The sequence below is a fragment of the Neoarius graeffei genome, chromosome 25 (assembly GCF_027579695.1).
Source record: "Neoarius graeffei isolate fNeoGra1 chromosome 25, fNeoGra1.pri, whole genome shotgun sequence".
In the NCBI taxonomy this organism is placed as follows: domain Eukaryota; kingdom Metazoa; phylum Chordata; class Actinopteri; order Siluriformes; family Ariidae; genus Neoarius; species Neoarius graeffei.
Genome location: NC_083593.1, coordinates 5944953 through 5959379, shown reverse-complemented (window position 1 = coordinate 5959379; position 14427 = coordinate 5944953). Strand labels below are relative to the sequence as shown.

The window sequence follows — 14427 nt, the reverse complement described above, 5'->3', positions numbered from 1 at the left end:
ACTACACCACCGTGCCACCCTCCACAGATCTTACATTTGCATAATACATCCTCCATAAGCATGTAAACAACTTGGTGAAACAGAAAGCTAGTCCACTGTTGTATTTTATTGTTTCATGAGAATACAATGAGAGTCAAATACTGTCAGAAATCACATAATCTGTGTCATTTGAAATAATTTGGTGTCTCATGATGTGGTCAGAGGTTTTCACTACTTGTTGGGTTTCAAACCTGAACTAAAAATATGAATTTAGACCCCAAACATGATTTGGATTTATTTCTACATACAACAGTTATGAAAATTCATTAGAGAGAATACTGGACTCCATTAAAACAGGCCACTTCTTTTAGCTGAGACAGGCAGAATATCAAACAGCTCCCTGTTGGACATCTAGTGCACTATATAGGGAGTAGAAGCCTGTCATTTATACTATTCCTAGTGCACCTATATAGGGCGCGTGAATCGATTTGTCATTCAGCATCACTGGTCTAATAATGACCGTTATTAGTGGCACGTGCGGCTTCAGGCAAAACCCGGCTCAGTAAGTGTTGACTGTCAGCTCGGGGTTTTAAGGTAAAAATTTCCGCGTTTAGTGTTAAAATTGTTTTTAATTTGTGTGTTGTACAAAAATAAGGTTCGTTTTTCAAGCAGGTTACGGTGAGTTTGCAATAAGTTTAAATATTTCGGTACAATATTGTTGTTTTAAGTTTCAAGCTAACATGCTAACGGTGAGGGGTTTTGTGGCCACAGGTGATTTTTTTTTTTTTTTTTTGAGCTGTCTTTTTTTTTTTAATGAAATCTGATAGATGACCTGTAAATATAAAATAAAACACATTGTACTTGTATTAAATTTAATGATATTAAAATATAAAATTTATTTTTGTTCCGTCAAGCTTTTTATAATGTACTTATGATTTCACTCGTGAATGACTGAGTCGACTCTTGGATTCGGCTCTTTTTAGGTAAGGTGAACATTGAGCCGAATCTTATGAGTCGGTTCGTTTGACTGTGGCTTTTTTTTTTTTTGTATTATTTGTATAGGCAGTGTTGTCAGGATAAATGAAAGTTAAGCAATTAAGTTTATCCCTTGCTGACTTAACAATTATTTAAGCAGACTTATAACAATGAAAAACATAATGTTTTGTTTTTTAGAAAGTAGACACCATTTTTGAACAGTTTCTGGTGAAAAGGGTTTTTGGTTTACATTAAAAAAAAAAAAAAGTGATTTGGGAGCCGAAGTATGAACCATCTTAGTATTTTAGGTCAATGTTAATTTCAGTAATCAAATATATTGATCTAATGGAACATTTCTACAGTTTAATAGCATTTATTCAGTGAAACTGTAACGTATCATGTAGAATGAATATTCAGGGGATTTTCATATCATGCTTTTGGTTGTACTGGCTGAGTCACCCAGTTATTTTCTTTTCTGCCTGTGGTCCTGCCAGGCTAAAGTGGTGCCAGTGAAAATGCTGCAGTCACCTCTCAGGCCTCTTGTACCTCTGTCAGCACTTGCTCTGCTCAGCTGGTGTTGGTACACCTTTAGGAAGACGAGGAACCTATGTGAGAGGGCTAAGGAAGAGTTGTTGGTCCCCTCTGCTGCTAGAAAGCAAAGTATGGTGGATAATGTTGCGGTGCAGGAAGCTGCTGTCAATGGAAATACGCTGGCAGCACAGAATGTAAAAACACAGTGCCATTTTCAGCCTCAGGAAAAACAAGAGGGTGATCAAAATCTTGACCGTAACTGCTCTCCGCTTAGCACTACCCTGGATACCTCACAAGCCACTATCCTCACCTCTACTCCAATTGTACGACTTCGAAAAGGAGTTCGCCCTGAACCGGAAGGGGAGGTTTCTAGAGCTCAAGTGCCTCTGATTCTGGCCGAGAAGCCAGAAACGGAGACGGAAAAAGAGGAAGACGCCTTTAAAGGTCACTCGGACTTGAAAGTGGTTGAGACGGAGTCTTTTGTGCAGCAGCCAACAGGGATTGTGTGCCCCAAAGAACATGGAGCCACTACTGTGTCTGAAAATCAAAGTGAAGGAGGCCCAAGCCTGAATGAAGCTAATGGCCTGGTCATCGAGGTCATTGACGGTGCTACAGAAGAGATCACAGCAGTTGGTGGTGGCATTTTAAAAAGAAAAGGTCATGCGGAACTGAAGGTGACTCCACAAAGCCAAGTGCAACTTCAAAAAGAAATCGATGAGAATAACAGTTTAGCGGTCACTAAGAAAGATCTTGGTGCTCTGACTAAGACGGTGAAGGAAAGTGTCTCTTCAGCACACAAGCCGAGTGACCCCCCTTCATCATTCCCAGCAGGAAAGGATTCAGCGGATGGGGTAGAAGCAGAGAAGGCTTCGAGCAAGTCTCAAGCTGTGGAGAAAAACTCTTCCAGTGTTTCAGGATCTTCTGAAATTCCCCATGCCTTAGTGCGAAAAAATGGAAAACTCTCAAGACAAAAGGCAGATGCTTCAAAAGGTTGGTCTAGTAATGTACAACTCAGGAAAAAAACGTTTCCCTTGTTTTTGCTTTGCAAGCGGATAGATGCGTTTGTAAGAATGACCTCATAGGTTTTGGGGTAAGATGCCTAAAATGACTGCTTTTTGTACAGGTGCGAATGGAGTACAGTGTGTGAATGGGGAGAACATCAGCAAAAGAGCCACGCATTTGAGGAATTTGCCCCACACTCTGTGGAACATAGAGGTGCCAGCAGTGAGTGTTGAATGAGAGCTGAAGTACTTCTAGATATTGGGAAAGTGATGTATTCCTAGTGCTTTTAATAATGTAGTGTGTGTGTATGTGGCAGCACCTTGTTGGGCGATTAATTGGAAAGAAAGGGATGCACATTTCCTCCCTGAAGCAAAGTTCTGGTGCAAAGATCTACGTATCTACTCTTCCATACACATACGAGTTTCAGATCTGTCATATAGAGGGTGAGTGAGTGCTTCTCAATAATGACCACCCTTTTCTCCAAGTGTAATGGCACTCAGTGCTCCCTAGGAGGCAGCCCTACACTTCTTATTCTAGGTTGTTCCATTCAGGGACAGAGGTGCAAGTGGAAAAAGCTCTGGTGCTAATCAGAAAAAAGTTCAAAGATTTGGATTTGAGCAACCGCATAAGCAGTTTACAACCTGCTGCAGTCCCGTCTCTACCCATGACTTCCTGGGTAAGTAAGCGGCTGCTATTTTTTGCATCCATCAATAGTGTAAAAAAAAAATGGATCATGGAACAGCTGCTTTTAAATTAAAGACCTTGATTGATTCTGGAAGGGTGACATCAGGTTTTGTTTCATGGGGTAATTTATGCAAGGTGATTTCTCCCCCCCCCCCCCCCCCTTAAATTTATTATTGACTCTTGTCATTCTGCTTACTATGAGTCACATGTACCTTTCACTGCTGTTGTGAAAATGGAAGCATAAACTAAAATCATCGTATCTTGTTTGATTTGACCCCTAGTCCTGGGAGTAAATGTGTGTGGGTTTGTTTTAGTGTGTGATACAAAACAAACTTCAGATCACTTTTTTTTTTCTCTTTTATCCCCAAAAATAAATCTGAAAACAATCAGCATTCCAGTTCTAAGCTCCCCCACCCCCCAAAAAAAATTTATTTTAATGTATCTTAAATGGACCATCCCTGGTTTCGAAGATGCCTTTCACATTCAACCAGGCATAGCAAATAAATGTGGTTTTGTGAATGTGATCAGGCATTGTGTGTGTGTACATGCTTGCATCTAGCTGCTGCTCCCTCAGGACAGAACTGTGGAGGTCATTGTACCACGGGTGGAGGCAGCAAACTACCTATTTGTTCAGCAGCACACACATGCCACCTATTATGGCCTGCACAGTCTCACAGAGCAGATGACGTTCTGCTACTCTCACTCAGGATGCCCCAGCTTGCCCACTCCTGTAGAAGGTACACCATGCCATCAAGCTCTCTCCAACCACACATGTACTGCCTTCAGGGCTCTGTTTATCCTGCCCTTTTTTGTTTTTCTCACCTTCAGTTTGTGTTTTACACAGCCTGTTTTACCACAACTGTATTTTTGGATCTTCTGTGTCATTTATGTTCATTTGTCCCACACAAACACACGCATGCAAATATGTAAATTCTCAGCCTTTGAATAATGTTGTTTGTGTCTTTCTCACAGCAGGAGTGTTATGCGCGGCTCTGTCTCTAGACGGTGCCTGGTGGAGAGCTCAGGTTATTCAGCATTACAAAGACTCCAATATGGTACAGATCAGATACGTGGACTATGGAGGTTACGTGACTGTTAACCTTGCGTCTCTGAAGCAGATCAGGTTGTCCCCCCCCCCCCCCCCCCCCCCCCCAGGCTTGTTTTTACAGCCTGTGATGGGATTGAGGAGACCTAAAAATATCGCTTGTTTTCACAGATCCGATTTTGTGACGTTGCCTTTCCAAGCGTCTGAAGTTGTGTTAGAAAACATTGCACCTTTGCCTGGTATGTAAGTAATGGTAAAGTCTAAATATTTTTCTATTTTCCCCTCACTCACTCACTCACTCATTCAGGGTGGAATTGTTGAGTAGAGGAAGTTCCCTTCCAGCATCTTGTCACTTCAGAATGAAATGAGTGTTCGGGCCAGAATAAGTTTAACTTGTATTATTCAAATTCTGTGCTTAAATTGTGTGTACTCCATAACCAGCCACAAACTCTCTGAATGCTGTCCCTTTGATTCTTCAGGAAAGGGGAAGTTTTCATTTGAAGCCAAAGAGGCTCTTGAGGAATTGACACGAGGGATTCCTTTAATCATGAAGGTGAGAAACTGATAAAATGAGCAGTTCTGCTTCCTTTTTTGATCTTCTTTTCAAAAGGATGAAGCACCACTAGTGTTTTTTACTTGCTTCTCATTGTGATCCATATTGGATATGATCAGTATGCTTTAGGAGGAGTTTTGTTTAAAGCTACTGCTCAGCATTGTATGTGGCAGCTGTGTGCTGCCTAATCATTTATATACAATAAGTGTGTTTCTGTTCTTAGGTGACTGGTAGTCAAAATGGACTGCCCTTAGTGCACATGTGGCGACAGACAGGGGAAGAGGTTTGTATTGATCCCTTTTTTTTTTCAATAGGGGTGCATCAATATCGTTGATGCTGATACAGATATGAAATGAACCAGTCAGGAGGCACATGGTATCAGGGGTTTTTTGAGGACGTGTAAATGAGCATGGTATCGGACTGAGATCCATATCGGTCACTGTGACTACGTTCAGACTGCACCCTGAAACGACCCATATCCGATTTTTTTTTTTTGGCTGTATGCGACCTGTATCCGATTTGTTATTGACAATCTGAACGACACAGATCTGATTTTTTTTCACATGCGACCCAGGCCGCTTGGATATGTGGTCCTAATTCCGATGCATATCCGTTATTTTCACATGCAACTGCAGTCTGACCGGACAGGTCGCATTCATACGACCTACACGTCATCAACAAGAGACAACTGTCACTATTCTGTGTTGGCTAATCCCGCCTCTTTGGTGGAAAACAACAACATTTGTACAGTTTTCAGAATTTAAATAGACTTTTGTAGAATTGATCAAGCTAATGATGGATTTGGTAGGGACCTGGATGTTAAATCATCCTGTATTATAAGATTGTTCTGGAAATTTCCAGTAATTTGACACCTTCGGTCTCATTAGTCTGCTGCCCACATTAATCAGATTATTGTGCGAGTTCCGCCGCCGCCACAAAAAGCACATCGCCAGGTCTCGCCTCATCTCCATGCTTTACTTGCAAACTTGAAGAGTGCGCTTTTTTTTTTTTTTTTTTGTGCATGCGGGACACTTTTGGGTCGTTTTCCGTTCATATTGGAGATCGCATACAAGTCTCATATAATTGGTAATGTGAACGGCCTAACAAAAAAATCGGATTTCACAACAAATCGGATATGGGTCGTTTCAGGTTGCAGTCTGAACGTAGTGTATGTTTACATGCATGAGATTCCTGTTTTTGGCCTTATTCCATAAAGGATGATATTCCGACTAGGCTGTTTTACAAGGTGAATGAACATGAATTGATCATCCCATTTACCTGCAACTGCATCTCTACCCCAGTCTAGTTAGTGTACAACACAGAACGGACCATAAACAGACGAGACTGCTGTAAAAACCGCAGTTGAGACACGTATGCATGTCCAAAGAATGGTCCTGAAACCAGAATAATATCGGCATATCCTTCATGTCTTGAAGCTAAATTCAGAATATCCAAATGGAATGTGCTGCTTACATGACCTGTATCAAATTCTAAATATTGTTCTATTTGGAAAAATTGTGGAATATTACTGTGCATGAAAACGTACTGATCCATCCCCAAATGTAAGGAATGGTCTCTGGAGGGAATTATTTTTAAAGACATTCTGCTATTTCAAATCTAACTAATGAGCAACTGTCAAACATTTTCTTGAAGTTTTCTTGTTTTAGTTCTGCACTGGACCTAATGCAATGTCCTGCCTGGGTTCTGAAAATATCCTCCACTTTTTTCCTTGAAAAATCAAGTCAAAGAAGTATTCACTTTGCTTCTTTCTTAGTTACTGACATGAAGTGGATTTAACACAGGTTTATCCCAACCAAACTGGCACAGCTCAAATATTTATACAGGTCTCTGTATTACATGTAAAATCTAGGCTCCACTCCAGCCTCTAATGGTCTTAATTTTTGCGCACCTTGTGCACCATCAAGCTAAAAATAAGCCTTTTAGGTTGAGGTTACTTTAGCATGAAATTATTCAAAAGAGGTATTAGGACTCTCTCTCTTTAGCCTTTACTTCAACACAAAACTCCTATTTAGTCGAACAGAGTCGAGAAGAATCTTGGGACAACCAACAGTGAAGTTTGAATTTCCCGTCAAATTACGAACCGAAGACAGAATGACACTGCGTTTTTCATCATGCATTCGCCACGGGGACTCAACATGCCACGCCCCCCAAAACATAGCTTCCTTCAGTCACTTGCCAGCTGACAGCACTTTCACTTTTTCTATCTTATTTATTAAAAAAAATAAATAAATCCACTGTCGGATGTGCTTGGGGATGGTAAGGGCTCTGAGTGTGCCTCCTTCATGATTGTTTCGGCCCTTGAATCATCAGTACTTGAAGAAGCTTGTCCAAAAAAACCTTCACCAGCTTGGACTGTGCCATTGTTTGGTTCATGCAGAGATAATTACCACACGAGGCTGGTTAAGACGCACTGCGATTTGGTTAAAAACTTGGCACCTGATTGATCGTTATGTGTAGTCGGGTTATTTATTTTTTTTAATTGGTCACAAGCACGTGCTCATTGTTTACGCTCTGGCTTCCCATCGTCTCTTCACTGGGGTTGGATTTCAGCAAATGGAAGGATTTCTATAAAAGAGAGCTTATGATAAAGATGACGGATGCGTTCGTCACTGTGACGACTGCTAGTAACTTTCTCTTCATCTGATGGAGTATGTTCATCAATGACAAGCGCCAGCAGGAACCCTGCTAATGTTGTGAACAAATAATCAGTCACTTTTTCTATGGACACTTTATTTAATCAAAATTTTAAATGTCAAAAGGCAGTTTTCTGTTAGTGTGTGTAATTTTGTGAGGTGTGGCTTAATGTACGGCTGAAAAGGTAATTCTGGTTCTTCAAGACGCTGGCCCCAAAACTTTAAACGTTCAACTACACAAAATAGTTGGCTTTTTTTTTTTTTTTACATGGTGGTACATGTTGCATTCTTACTTGGTGTCCAGTAACCAGGAAGATGGTATGTCTCCTATGTGCTGATGTAGATGATTTCGGTGAATGGAGTACTGGTGGAGCGTGGGCTTTGCTCGTGGTTGGACAGCCACTGATGGTGAAGCCTGTGCACATCTACTTCACCTCTTCTCCAGATTGTCTTTGCTCACATGGGCCTTGGTGCGCGCACAGCAATGTTTTCTTGTATTGTGTAAAAACCTTTTTTTTTTTTGTTGCATTTGAAGTTTAACTTCCTTGGGGGGAATAAAGTTTATATACTAAAAAAAAAAAAGGGGGTGGGGTGGGAGGGAGATCAGCCTGACTGCAGAGAAGTTTGCAGTCAGATTATAGTACATTGTACACATTTTATGACTTCTGTACATGTAAACGAAGATATTTAAAACATTTTTCTGATCAGTTTTGTAATTTTTTTTTTTTTTTTTTAATATATTTGAGGTACATCTCACTCCGTTATTTGGGTTGGACTGGATGTATAGTGTATATACTAATTGTCTGTTATTGCTGCTTTATTACTCTGTCACTTTTTTTTTTTTTTTTTGTCTCTTGCTGCACCCCCCCGTGTTTCAAAAATGGGGAATCTTAAGTAGGATGTGAATGTAATGTGAGCCTATTGGCTTCATGCTGCTAGGCTAAAGCACAGCCTAAAGAAAAACATCTTTCTAAAGAAAGGCACTCAATGTGGGGAATTACTGTCTTCACACCATTGAATTAAATAAAAAATAAACAAACCCTCTTAGTGTGCTGCTGTATTTCAATCCCATCAGTAACATCTTGTGCTGAAGGGTCCGCCACCCTCCTTTCCTGCTTTTGTGTCTTTTTTAAAATGGAGTTTTTGAATGCAGTTTAAAACATGAATAAATTATAGATAATTTTTGGTGTTACAGTTTAAACTGTTGGGGTACTTGTTTTGTCCCCTACCTGTTCATATATTTTCCTGGGGATGTACTAAAGGGATGTGGGGGAACCCATTGGATTTCACTCTGGCTAAAATTGGGCGAAAAGACAAAATGGAAATTTTGTTTTGGCCCAAATTGGGTTTTTCTGCCGCTAATATGCTTTGACATGTTGACGTTTAAACTGGGCGGTTTCGTGGATATCCAACTCGATTGAGTTGTTGGAGAGCCGTAGATGCGCCGTAGAAACGCGGATATGACTCCTCACGTCGTGATGATGCACTGTGGGCAAAGTTTTGAGTGACCTTTATAAAAAGATGTGAATCTTGGCTTATACATCTAGACAGGATTGAAATAAAACGGCACTTATTTCTCCACTGATCTTTGCCTGAACTGAGATCAGTCGAGTGAAGAGCTGGCATTGTTTAAAAGTCTGACTTCTACCTCAGGTGATGAGGTGGATGTGGCTGATGCTGCGAACTAATTTCCCTTGGTGAATGTATAATTCTTGAGAATTGTTTTTATTAACGTGTCACCAACACGTTCCTTTTTCATGAGTAAATTTGCAAATCTAGAAGTGGGCGGTCTGATTGCTCACTATAGCCCGTTCTCCTCTCAGGATATTTAAACAGGTTAAGATATTTTTCAGAGGTAATATAAAGATAGCATCTGAAATAGTAAGGACTCGTACTTTTTTTTTTAAATGACGTAAATAAATTTGCTTAATTATCTGCCATTTTATATGGAAAAATTATGAAATGACTGCTGGATGGGCAGGGCTGATGACAGCTTGTCAATCTGGAGGTTATGAATAAAAGCTGGCTAAATTATTTTTTTTACGATTTCATATGAAATGCAAATCAAATTAATAAATGGCACTTTTTTTAGACAGTGAGTCAGATTGAGATTTTTAAATGTCATCTTTTTTCACTTTTGGGAGTAATCTGATTTTTAAAATACCAGAAGTGTTGGCCCCCCCCTTTCTTTTTCAAACAATATTATTGTTGAATACGTCCAAATTTTACCAAGGATCTTCCCCAGACTCCCACATACATAACTTGGAACTATGTCTAAGTTTCACTTTACAAGGACTTTCTAAGAATTAAAATAGTTCAGGTCTTTGTCAATGCTTAGTGTCCATTTTGTTTGTTTGTCTGTAGACTGATATCTGCAAGGAACATGTGCTGTAATCCTTGATCTTGGAAAAGGAGGCTTTTAAGAAGCACCCATTTAAAAGGACATCTCAACAAGACTGTAGTTCGAACATCAAAAGATGTGCAGTGACCCAGGTAAGACGCTTTTATCCTGCAGTCATTCAGTGTGCAACCACACCCTTTCATATCAGGTGCTCCTATATGTTGTTGGCCCTTGTTGCCAGTTTTAAGATTATCTTCAAAAATATTTTACATAAACACACATCATGCACACTTTGCAACGTTTGGGTGGTGTAGTGGTTAGCGCTGTCGCCTTGCAGCAAGAAGGTTCTGGGTTCCAGCCCAGGGGCCTTTCTGTGTGGAGTTTGCATGTTCTCCCCGTGTCTCCTTGGGTTTCCTCCGGGTGCTCCAGTTTCCCCCACAGTTCAAAGACGTGGTTAGGTTAACATGGGGCAGCCTTGGCCTGAGGTTGGGCTGAAGTGCCCTTGAGCAAGGCATCTAACCCCCAACTGCTCCCCAGGCACTGTAGCATAGCTGCCCACTGCTCTGGTTATGTGTGTGTGCTCATCGCTCACTTATGTGTGTTCACTGCTTCAGATGGGTTAAATGCAGAAGTTAAGTTTCACTGTGTGCTTAAAGCGTATACGCAGAGCCATGGCGCCTCTTTCGTTTATAAACGCCTTGAGACCTCAAGAATGGCACAGGAATAGTTTTAAGGGTTAACAATAAATCTAATATAGTAATTTTTATGATCAAAGTGATTCATATACGTGGCGGTCTGAGTGAATGACGTTGACGTCTGTAACGTCACAGCAGGAAGTCTATCGGTCTCATTGCCATTTCCGCTATACTAAAACACAGAGCTGACTGCAACTCCGATCCTCCATTTTGAGCTAATTTATCGCCGTGCCACGTAGATGTGCCAGCAACATGACAGAAGATGGATTTACGTTGCATTCATGGCCCAAGAATGTTCAAACTGCAAAGATTTGGACGCGTTTTGTGAGAAGTTCACGGGCACATTGGGCGCCTACGAAGTGGTCTCTCCTCTGCTCTGCACATTTTACTAAAGACTCATACGAGACCTCTGATCTGTTGAGGAGCAGGAGCGTTGGCTATAAGCCTGTACTGAAAGAGGGTGCAGTACCAACAGTTAAATGAAACTACAAGGAAAGCATTTATTTTATTTCGCTTTTTTAAAAGGAAAGTTCAGTTGCACCAGTTCTCCTGGAGCATGAGCCAAGGGTTGTCAGTGACTTCCCCGCGGTTGTTGCTAAAACCGGTGACGTTCCGTCCCGGGTTTTAGTAATTGCCTGAGCCGAGCAGTAATGGCGGAGTACTCCATATGGAGAATGAGTGGACCAGCCGTCTGATTTCTTCACTGGATATTGCTGCCATTTCGCCCTTACGTGGAAGAAGTGAATGAACGGAAAACTGAATGAGCAACTGAAAGTCAGATTGTTTCAGAACAATCGGCCACAAGGTCGGCCTTCCAAAAGCGAGAACACAGACGGGTAAGCGCCGACTCATTTGGTTATAAAACAACAAAAACACTTGTTGTTTACCTGCATTTAGATTAATACATGTAACTTGTATTGTGTGTTTAAGTTAGCGGTATAAGATTATTTAATTTGCTTCAGAATGTGATTGTCTCAGTTCATCTGATTATTTAATTAGCCTTTTACGTTTTATCAGTGAAAATGCGTGCATACGTGCATACGTGTTGCATAAGTTATAACACCCATCCTGTTTTAATGAGAGTCAACCCACAATCAATGAAGTCAAATCAGTCTTAGTTGAGCAAGTCGGTAACAACATTTCTTACTTTCACCATCAGTTTTTATTTATATGACTTTGGTCTAGAGCTGTCAAAGGCCTCGGCCTTAAAACCGGTTCCTGCTGTGACGTCACGCACTCAGAGCTGGCTGGCTCAGCAGGACCGCTCGAATGACAACTTTGCGGTCGATTTTAACTCTCAAAAATATACTTTTTAAAATTCCCATTTATTCAACATACAAGAATCAAGGGTGGAGATACTGTCCACACTGTCCACTCAGACATTTATTTAAAAATAAAGGTTCTGCTAAGTCTGTGCTTGAGTGCACGTGTGACAAAGGCTTCTTGGCTTCTAAAAAAAAAAAGGTATCCTATGGGTACATGTGGCTACTGCTTATAAATAAATTTGTTTGATCCCATGTCCATACAGTAAATATAGCATATATACATGTTATTAATTCTCCTCACCTCATCTCTTGCAAGCGTCACCAAGCTGTGAGCAGCATCAGGGCTTGGACTATTTTGGTTACCAATTTTGTTTACTGTGTTTTGTCCAAAATACAGTGCTGCGAGCTAGATCTATTTTCAAAATAGTAAGAAAGCACTTGTTCATGAATTGTCTTCGAAGCATTATTTAGTACTAATGAGCACGTTTTGTGTCACAAGTGTAGTGTAAAGACTCTAAAATAAAAAAAATTAAAGCGAATAACAGAAGTTTGACCAATTAGACTTCTAACATTTACTCTTAGTTTTCACGAAGGAGCTGATTTATTCCCACATGGGACTTTTGTAATTGCAAACCGAGTGGATTGCTCAAAAGATTCCAATGTTGTCTTCGCTGCTTTCTCGGGTTTTTGTTGAATGGCTGGAATTCTTAGTGTAAATATCTGCCAAAAAGCTAAAAAAAAAAACCCTTACAAAACCTTTCATTTGACCTTTCAGAAGGATCAAACAAAAGCTGTGATAATTTACCTTTTGATTTTCTTAAAATAAACACCACTTAGTTGATATCGAATCCATAGCCTTGGCGAACCACGAGCTGAATTTCGTTTATATTTTTATCTGCTGATTATCTTCCAATACTACGCAATTATAACGAGGTTTCTCTTGTTTCGTTTCTGGTTCTGATTGGTTCCGAAGTTGATCAAGATAAGTGCTGATTGGTTATGAAGTTTCGCTATTGTTACATTCATTCTTACAACACCATGATATAGTGGCTTCCCCACTCGTTCTTGTGCACCTTTTGATAGTGCGAGACCAACTGTTCGTCTTGCGAGATCACGATTCGCCGTTCTGGTGATTGTAATGCTTATGCACATGCACAACGCGCTATTGTTACACTCATTCTTACAACACGATGACATCGTGCCTCTGCCTCTGTGAGGTAGTAGCCACAATGATGCTTCTTCAGAAGAAGAGACTCTAAACACAGTATCCTGGTAAATACTGTACAGCCTACTCAATAGGAGCTATATTTCTCTGATAATGGCTTTCAGCATTATAAAAATATGTGAATTCAAAGTACTCCGATCCAGGTAGTTCATTTATTAAATAAAACAAGCTCTATAAGTAACACTGGCGGCACGGTGGTGTAGTGGTTAGCACTGTCGCCTCACAGCAAGAAGGTCCTGGGTTCGAGCCCAGCAGCCAACGAGGGCCTTTCTGTGTGGAGTCTGCATGTTCTCCCCTTGTCTGTGTGGGTTTCCTCCGGGTGCTCCGGTTTCCCCCCACAGTCCAAAGGCATGCAGGTTAGGTTAACTGGTGGCTCTAAATTGACCGTAGGTGTGAATATGCTCGGAGAGGAGATGGGCGCCACCAAGCAATCTAAGCCCAGAGAAAAGACATGAGAGATGAGTGACCTATGTCAGCATGGTTACGGGAATGAACAGAACAGATAAGTAACACTGATGTTTGAGGTCAAAATGCTTTGTCTCAGCAGGTCGACTTTTTTCCTGTTACTGTTCAATAAACTTCACACTTGGCTTGAAGCCATTACTTTCACTGGATTTAAACTCTATAGCAAGGTGCTTTGGCTTTCTCACCATGATCTTATTGTTGAACTAGACCTGGGCTTTTTAACGCTTTTAGCACTTGGCACTTGAAGAACTGCAGTCATTAAAGACTGGACAAGTCATTTTCTTGTCTAGAGCAGCTGTGACATTTTGTTTGTGTTGATTTGGTACTTTCTGGTCAGTTGTTGTGTTTATTTCCCCCCCCCTCACCCTTTTTGTCAAGGCAGCCAATTTTCTTTCAGTCTTGGCTCCATTTTCTTTGCTTCATTGCTTCTCGATCAGCAGCTCTGCTCTGTATGAACAGATTGTTGGATGCGAGTCTAGTATATTTAGTCTTTGGCACACAGAGTGAAGTATTGCTTTTCTCATTTTACTCTGTTTACTGTGTATATGTCCAAATTACAGACAGGTCACTGCTGAGACATCGCTCTCTAAAGAAACAGAATGATTTTCAGGCATTGACTCATAAACATGAGGCATTTAATTCTTTGACTTCATTCCAGTAAGGAACCCAGGCTTGGTATTTTTTCTCTGTTCTTTCAGTTCACTTCTTGCTCACCTCCATCACCTGCTTGCTGTCTTTAGAATCCACCTGCCTGATTTTTAACATTGTTATTCCAGACTTTGTTCTGGTAACGTTTCTATTAGAACAGCGTCTCAGTGCTGTGGTATGATTGTCTGTCTGCACAGATTCAAATGATTTCACATTATTTTGGATTCTTCCAGTGCAGTAATACGATGGGAAAGATAGGAAAACGGGCTTTCCTGAACAGAAATGTTTCTCTTTTGCATGTATTTCAATGCCAAGTAAAGATTTCATTCTGAATGTGGTGCAAGAGCATCGCGGATATTTTGACA

General features: G+C 40.7%; 1 protein-coding gene across 1 annotated transcript; it reads left to right on the top strand.

Moving 5' to 3' along the window:
* Nucleotides 1-1469: 1469 nt before the first annotated feature.
* akap1a (A kinase (PRKA) anchor protein 1a) lies at nt 1470-7829 on the top strand. The gene is made up of 10 exons (XM_060909597.1): nt 1470-2475; nt 2609-2709; nt 2804-2930; nt 3039-3163; nt 3731-3908; nt 4144-4294; nt 4388-4455; nt 4696-4769; nt 4993-5052; nt 7767-7829. The coding sequence occupies exons 1-10, from the start codon at nt 1470-1472 to the stop codon at nt 7827-7829; spliced, it is 1953 nt and encodes a 650-aa protein (XP_060765580.1).
* The last annotated feature ends 6598 nt before the right edge of the window (nt 7830-14427 follow it).